At 31.5% G+C, this 8,963-nt stretch overlaps 1 protein-coding gene across 1 annotated transcript; it reads right to left on the bottom strand.

Moving 5' to 3' along the window:
- Nucleotides 1-241: 241 nt before the first annotated feature.
- On the bottom strand, nt 242-1,900 carry LOTGIDRAFT_158059 (hypothetical protein; the record flags this gene model as incomplete). Its single annotated transcript, XM_009051093.1, has 4 exons — nt 242-322; nt 737-869; nt 1,337-1,390; nt 1,722-1,900. The coding sequence occupies 4 exons, from the start codon at nt 1,898-1,900 to the stop codon at nt 242-244; spliced, it is 447 nt and encodes a 148-aa protein (XP_009049341.1).
- Between the last annotated feature and the right edge of the window lie 7,063 nt (nt 1,901-8,963).

Raw genomic sequence — 8,963 nt, 5'->3', positions numbered from 1 at the left:
CTGCTTTTTATTCATCAGTAAGTGGATTCAATATCATCAAGACCATTCAATATTTCTGAACCAGAAAGCCTGATCTTGTCTTCTCAAATGTAAAAAAGTTATAGAGTACAAATCCCATTAATAAAAACAAATTTCAAATATCAATAAATTACAAAATAAGCTTTAACAACATTTTGATGCTAAATAACCAATCAGCTCTTAGATTACAAGATTATCCAATGAGATTTCTAGTTACAGCTTCTCATGCCACAGGTTTGTCATCGTGAGATTCTGTTTCCGGAGTGGCAGGGTTAACTATTATAGTAGCTTCTGACTGTGGAACCTGGAAAATAATTATATAACGTAATTGTTCAACCTCAAACTTAGTTTGACACAAAATTATGTTAAAAAAGAAAGTTTAGTAACGACTTTTCTCTGTTTAGTTGTTTGCAAACCTAATCCACAAAAAACAAGACATTTCAATTTCATATACATGTACTGTCACTATGCGATTTCAGTTACTTAGTTTCAAATTGGTGTTTGTGATTTAAAATCTGCTATATATTTAACTTTCACCAACCTAGTTCACTAACAGAGAAAAATTGGATTGAAAAAGCACTATCTTGAAATATGCTGAGTTTGAGCTCCAAAAACGAAAAGCTTAAGTTGTGCCAATATATCGACATATCCTAAAGACAAAAGTATGTATATTACATGACCTTGGAATTGATTTTGTTTGATGTTTAAGTTAACTTACAATGGGACTATCAGGTTTGATAGGTGAAGATTTCTCCTCCATTTCAGCTAATTGTTTAGCCTCTTTCTCATCTGGACTCATTTCTTCCATCTCCCCGTTATCTAATCCTTCATTTTTCTTCTCAGGTACTTCCCTAAAAAAGTAACCACATTTGATATATGGGAACTTCAAAACACAACATCAGGAAATTTTATTTAAGTTTTCAGAACTAATGGTCCTATCCAAATGTCAAAGTCACATGAAGCAAAGAATTAGTGTCATTGTCCCATTTATATTGAAAAAGAATTTAAGTTGGCCAAGCTTGACAACAATATCTTTGATGTTCTTTACATAACATCATTTTGCTTTCTTACTTCAAGGAAATGTTGATCTCGATCGGCAGGTGAAAGTTCTCTAATAAGCCCACTCATAATTCCAGTTGACCCAGCTGAAGGGTATGGATAACAAGGGAAAGATCATTGAGAATAGGTTTGACCAAGGACAAGAAGGTAAAAAGGGTCGTTAACCGTTAACCTAAGTTGTTATTCTTGTAAAACTTAGTTGTTTCTTTCTTTCTTTGATATGTTTTATTTTCCAGAGTAAAAGTAAAACTTATCTTACTCTTCATTTACTTCTTCTGCTTTAGCTTCAGTTAACAATGGCTGCTTGTTTTCCCTGCAGAATCAGATGAATCAAATAAGGTTTAAAAAAAAGTGAAATATCCCAAGCATTTTTAAGAATTAATATTGTACATGAAAGCACTATGCTTTATAAGCTTCAAAGTGATGACAGTTAAAACTGTGCCTTAAAGTTTCTGCAAACTAATTCTGAAAAGGAATATGTTGACCTAAATTCAAGCTCTAGCAGCTGGTTTAGATATAGCTGCTATTATCCTGTCCCTCTTTGTCAAAGTACAGCTTCCATGGATATTCTCGTTGATGACAGGAATAGTCATGGCGTTTCTATAACTAAGTCTAATGATCTGAAGCGTTTGGAAAAATCTTACTTGTCTCCCTCTTCTACATTTCTTGCTCCATCACCATCACCTTCTGGTTTACCAGCCAGTTTCTGTTGGAGAGTCCACAATACACCACATTTCTTGTTGAAGTAGAAGGACACATCAATGATGATGAAGAGAATGATCAGAATGGCTATGATGGTTCCTACAATAGCTCCAGTAGCCATACTTGCCCCAGCTTAAAATCAAAAATAAATATCAACTTGAGGTGCATGTAGATTCCAGAGAAAGTTTTGATATATTAACACTTGAACTTCAGAAACTTAAAGGCAGTTACAAATAATTTATAAAGTCCTTCTAGTCAGCTTCTGTACACTGGCAATGTCAAGAAATGTGCAATGAAGGAAATTATTGCTAGGACGGTAAACCTTGCCCAACTTTAAAATTAGCACTGTCAATTGACCTTGTTCTCTGCACAAAGTTGGTGTCAAGAGAAGTGTATGCCAAATATTCTTTGTACATGTACTCATCAAAACGCAATATTAAAGGATTTTATAATGCTGGAGATGCTTTGACTCAAAGTAAACTAGTAGGGAGCTCTCCTATCATGGACTGTACATTAAGAAGATTCAATGATTTCATCATAACAGACTGAAACATAATCTGTATTCATGCTAATCTACACATTACAACTACCTTCAGATAGCCTTTTACCAAAAGCTTTTATCATCTATGTAAGGAAAGCACTACAAAATCAGTGAATCTCAGCTTAAAATATCAAAGGATTTGGAAACTCAAAGAGTTATGTTTTTGGAATATTGTAAAAGATTGCAAGATTCAGGGTTTAAGAATTTAGCCCAGACACCCTTTGTTTGTTATGCGCAGGCATACAGGCCTATGTACAATCCATATTACGTGAGATACCAACTACATATGTACATAATTAACCATGCATAGACATAATCCAGCCAATGACTGTCGGGGAAAAACCTATTCTAGGAATACCTGGACATTATTTTTGCTATTTAAAGATTCGTATAGCATCCTGAACGCAACAAGTCACTCAATTTTTTTCATCAGTCCATGGTATGTGAATACAGATTGTGGATAAATGGAGGTGTTAAACTAAAAACAAAAGGAGTCTGGGCCTAAAGATAACATGTTTTTTTTAAAATATGGAGTTCAATGCAAATTCCAGAGATTGTCTTTCAAGTATAAATTTGATCATCCAGTACATAGACAATTATCAACTATTGCAACGAGGTGCATGCACACAGGAATACAGTAGGAGGAATAAAGAGAAATACAATAGAAAGGGTATATATTGCAGTAGATTTGGGTAGGTAGAAATTACAGATTGATAAAGGTTTCAAGATTAGATTACAACATATATTCGATCATGGTAATATACAATAACTTACTTCTAAACCCAGGTTTAAATATTTCAGCCAATCACTGAAGCACATTGATTTCAATCATCCAATCATAATTGTGATAAAATTCGAATTGTATTCCGAATGGATAATTTTTGAATTTTGAACAGAAAGAAAGCACAGTCATAGCAAGCAATTAGGATATTTTAGCACATTATGTCTTTTGAAAAAGAAAACTGAACCAATCAAAATGCTTGTAATATGTGAAACAAGAATTCTATTGGTACTTATTTGCTTTTCCAAGACAAACCTGCCTGTGCGAAAATATCTTGAAGGGAATGCTTTTATTACAAAGCGACAGGGAATCCCAGTGTTGAAGCACAGAAGAGCAATATAAGGTCACCAGCCAGGTTCTAGCTCTGCATACAAAGCTTCCGTGTATATAAATTCAAATTTAAAATCATATTTGATAACAAAATCAATGGCAATTCGAAATAAAAATAAAACAACATGGGCATATAAAAAGAACTTGTCAGATAGTCTGAGGGGAAATATGAAAGGCAAAAAAAAAAAAGAAAAAATAAAATATAATGGAAAAAATTTTAGCAGCAGCACCATGTAAAAGGCATCTAAACCCTCAAATGATGCCAATCTAATCTGACTATAAGGAAAAACTTGATAACCTGTTCCAAATTACGCCTCAGAGGTCCTGCCAATAGCAAATCTGTACTCATATGGAATAGATTTATGAATCATATACTCAACAAATTTGACACAAGCGCTATACATCAAATACTAATAGTCAAGAATTATTTATTTTCTGAAACTCACACTGGAATTTGTTGAATTTGTGTTTGTAGTAAGCAGAGAGCCATTGTTGATCTTTCTTCTTCAATACAGAAATCATTCTGCATTTTGTTTTGGTAGTGGATGCCATGTTTATAAATGCACACTTCCCCCTACCATTACAAAATTCACTCTTTCACATACAAACACAACAATCATTGCATTAACCATTCTACATCAAACAATTGTACAGCTCAGTCAAAGATTTAAGCCCATCCAGGGTCCTTAACAGAAACAAGACCAGAGAGGTAATCAGAGTCAGTTTGGCCATGTATCACCTTAACACAGAAATCTTTTACAACTTATTCTTGAATGTGCCCTGATTCACAGAAAGCTTTCATGTTTTTAATTCTTTCCAGATAGACATAATATCAGAATGATCATTCTTATCCGAAATTGTCACTGAACAGAACTGCATCACGCACTCAAGTTATTTATTTCCAAGAAACCACTCTTTTAAAAATGAATATTTATTTTTAAAACAAATATTGAAATGTAATAAAACACACAAAGGATCATGGTGTAAAATACAATGGAGAAAAAAAAGAAAATTATGTCTAACTATTGTAACATTAAACACATATACATATTAAATAGTATCTCAATTTCTCATTATTCTTCCATCTGATTAAACAACTAACATTTCTTATCTGTGATCAAATTGGTAATGAGTAAAGATTGGACTGTCCTTCACAAAAATTTTTTCTGATAGACTTTAAATTCATATTGTCAATTACAATCAATTTCCAATTATTTATGTTTGCTGTATTTGCTATTTATATTTATATTTATATTTATTGTTATAATTGAGGAGTAAATACTGAATGATGACGCAATTGTTAAGTAATAACATGTCTACATAGCCAAGAAATTGAGAAGAATTTACATAATTTCAAAACTAAAAAATTTCAAAAGACAATACATACAACTTTATGTATATATTGCTGCTGACAATTAAGAGACATTTAAAGTATTTCTGTCATAACACTCTGCATATTAAGTTTTAATAGCAGCCGTTTAATCAGAGGAGATTATCTTTACTATGATTCTGTCATTGAACACAAACCTGATACTTCACAACATTGAATACTTGTATTAAACACGGCAATAACTGCACTGCTTTATCAATATATCTTTACAGACAAGGCAAACAAGATTATCGGAAAATTACTATTTATCTATTATTGCAACTGATGCCAAAATTTTCATTTCACAGTGACTTTAGGCCACAAGTTGAATGAACAAACACTGATGTTAACATGTTAATGTTAATGTGAGGTGTAATACCATGGAGATGGAGAAACCTTGAACACCACATAGCCATTGTGCAGGTTAAAGAAAAAGCAAATCACCATTATGCAACAAGTGTTTTAACAGTTAAAACAGTTCACAAAAGCCAAAAATCTAATCTAATATGAACTGCATAATATTAGGATTTTAAAACAAATCTTATAAGCCAAATCCACTGCCATGATTAACTAAGGAGCACTTTTAAAAGTTTAACAATACGTTTGAATTGCTACTCATTCCAGAGTGACCTCCCTTCCCTGATCTTGGTTTCAAATTATTTCAGAAAACTTCTGAAAAGATGAAAGGTTTGGGTTTTGTTTTAACCAGCAAGTATTGTACCTGATGAAAATTTGCATCTCATTTGCATAGGAACAAAACTCGTAATTTAAAAATCCTGAGATGAATCTCTAAGTACTTGAGAGATTAGTAAAAGACAGGAAGGGATAGGGTTAACAATTCAACAGAAACTAATTGAGAACATCGCAGAGCAATCTCTCCAAATTTAAAACAACGTATTTCTAAATTACATGATTAAGGTCTTAACTATAAATCGGAAAACTAACATTTATACAAAGTCTACTTTTGATTCTTTTGAAATCACCGACAGAAAAAGGCGCCACTCAAATTCACAACTTGCAATTTGTCAGCTTTTCAAAGATACAGATGGTGCACATTTCAATTCAAGAATATTCATCAAATTATTTCTCAATATTTTCCTTTAATTTCCAAATTTTCTCAATTTCCATCTCTATTTCTTAAAGCAAAATTTTCTTTTATTGCCAAATTGTAAAATTTTCTTATATTCAAATTTCAAAGCACTAAAACAATGCTTCAATTAACAATGAATCGATTGAAGTTACCATTTAACACAAAAGCACTAAATTTCCGTGTAGAAAATTGTAATAAAAAGAGTGATTATTAAAATTGTTAAACGACCAAAGCACAAGTTAGTCTAAAACTATTAAGCATTAAGTACAAATCACAAACATCGAAACTAAACTACAATTTACAATTATAATACAAAATATATATTCATATCATATATTATATAGTTAGTAATTCCAGTTAGCTCCCTTTGTTAGTTGGTTTGAAGGGGCTGATATTGACTATTGTTCAGTACCATATATATCATAAATTTATTATTGTAAATGACTAGATTGGAGAATCATTTTAATCATATGTTAGGCCCACTAATACTCGTGATACAAGATATAGGGCATTTGCATACATAATATAATTCAGATTAAAAAATAATTTTAGCCAGAGTATTAATTTTTCAGGTTTTACTTGCGTTAAAATTGAAAAAAATACACTATTTGTGTTAGTTAAAAAAAAAAAAAATATACAGAAAAATCAGACATAACAGAAGCAAATTTTTACAGAAATATACAAAATAAAAAATCTATTATACAGAAAATAATATGCACAATTACAAAAAATAATAGTTCTATTAACAAAATATTAAAGAAGCACGAAAATCTAGAAAGAGCTACAAACTAATATAACTTAATAATGAATATTATATACTCTAGCAAGCACTGTTAACTTAAAAAGCACAATCAAATCGAATGACGAAGAAAACGACAAAAAAATTGAAACTTGTCAACTTGGCAAGGGGACTTTAACTAGAAATGAATTTTTCAAACAAAAAGCAAAAAGCACCAAAATCTGGCCAAAGAAAAAAAAAATTCAGAACGGAAAACATCAAGAGATTAAAATTCATAAATTTCTATGAGTAAAGATGTCATTTTAGACAAAGGTTTGAATTCTTTAGACAATTTTTGGTCCCAGAAACGTTGTTACTAAATATAAGTACAGATATATACGAAGCTACATTCACAAAAGCTGTTAAATATAATATTGAGCTTTGAATAATGTGTTCAGATCCATTTCTTATTTGTCAGTGGATTTCTTTATGGTTTGGTTCAATTGGTATGGTCAGATCTGAAAGTATTTGGAACCTAGAGTTTCTTGCTCATAATCAGCCACATTCAATCAGATATGACCATTTTATAACTTAGATCTGAATCACATTAGAATACTTAATGGTTTTGATGAGTTTCTTACTACTGATTTCAATAATGGAATGATACACACACTGGGGCTTAGTTATTGAACACTGTGTATGTATTGATGTACACAACAACTACTAATTCATATAAAATTTCTATAAGCTGGTAATCTTGTATACCATTGTGTAATTTCATGGGAGTGAGAGCGACGTTCAAGCCAATGATGTTAAGATTTGGAATGATGATTTATATAAATGCATTTATCTCCCTTCCCTTAAAATGATAATATTGTTTATTTTGATCAATGTCCTATACAAGAACACACAAGAGACTTCAGTAGGGTTGATTCATCCTTGCTGACACTTTTCATCATAGGATTACACATTAACATTGTCAACACATAATGCACATTATATTAAGCTCAGTTTTCTTTATAGCACTGTTAAAATTAACTGTTAAATTTTACACAATAGATATTGACCAGGAACTCTGTAGATTCGAATCTATCATCCTTGAAGTAATCAGCTACACAAAAAATACTTAAGCGGAATTGTTGAAACACAGGGACATCACCGATGATCACCAGAGCAAACATGCCAAACACACGGAGAGAGCCAGTAATATTGAAGAAATGGAGGTATAAGGTGCAGGGGCGGCATCACCGACAGATAGCGCTGAAAAGAGGCGAAAAGAAAATTGGTGAGTGAAAGTTTAACAAAAATCATGAAATTTTCATTTATATTCATAAATATGGTTAAAATTTCATGAAATTTCAGAAAAGCTACCCAAGATTTAAGCAATTCTGAATTTTGAATATTTCATTTCAAGCTTTTTTGAAATTTCATGGAATTTTGCAATCATTTGATTATATTAGATATGAGATGATGCCCACATTTCTCATCAAGCGACTCATTTTGTTGCAGCCTTCAAAAAACTTTAACAATCGAAAAAGCTACTTGAAGACTTGCAGATTTAGCTGGCTCTTTGATGCACATGAGGATGTGGGAAGAGGATGAAAAGCACATGAAACTATGAAACATGCAAGCAAATGATAACGAAAATACAAAACAAAACAAAAATTGAATTCACATGCAAAATGAAAATGATAAGCAAAATGGGTGCAGGTAGTAACATGCGTACAAACTAACATTTGCAAACAAAAATAAAACACATAACATGCAGAATTCATTGGTCCCTGGTCAAATTAAAAATCTGAAAGAAATCTTCATTAATTACAAGATTAGGAACACCCAATAACAAATCCACAAATAGATTTGATCATTCCATTGTGCAATGTTCTTCGCACAAATTGCTAAGCCCAGTGAGATAGACCATACTTGATCATTCAATCACTCATTCAGTTGAAATTCTTTTCATCAACTGACCAAACTCACTGAAATACTTTTCATTTCACACACAAGATTCGTTCATTCAACACTGTTATTTATTTCTTCATTCAAGATATCTCTACTTTCCTATTTATTTAATCTATCATTCATCTGAAATTGATTCATTTATCTATCCATCCATTTACTACATTTACACACAATTCTTTCATTCTTATCAAACCAAAAATAACAATGTTTTTCAGCAATCATTTTTCAGGTAAAATTATTTTATGCAATACTTTTACTCACAGGTTAGAGTTGTAAATAAAATGAAATAAATGGAGTTTTATGGGCTAATGAAGACTGATACAGTAGTATTGTTGGGTGTTGCTCATGAAACAGACCATGCTATTTCTTTTCGAAACATCTGATGGTACTTCT

The sequence above is a fragment of the Lottia gigantea genome (assembly GCF_000327385.1).
Source record: "Lottia gigantea unplaced genomic scaffold LOTGIsca_16, whole genome shotgun sequence".
NCBI lineage: Eukaryota > Metazoa > Mollusca > Gastropoda > Lottiidae > Lottia > Lottia gigantea.
Note: the sequence above shows the minus strand (reverse complement) of the source record. Positions and strands in the feature narration are given on the sequence as shown.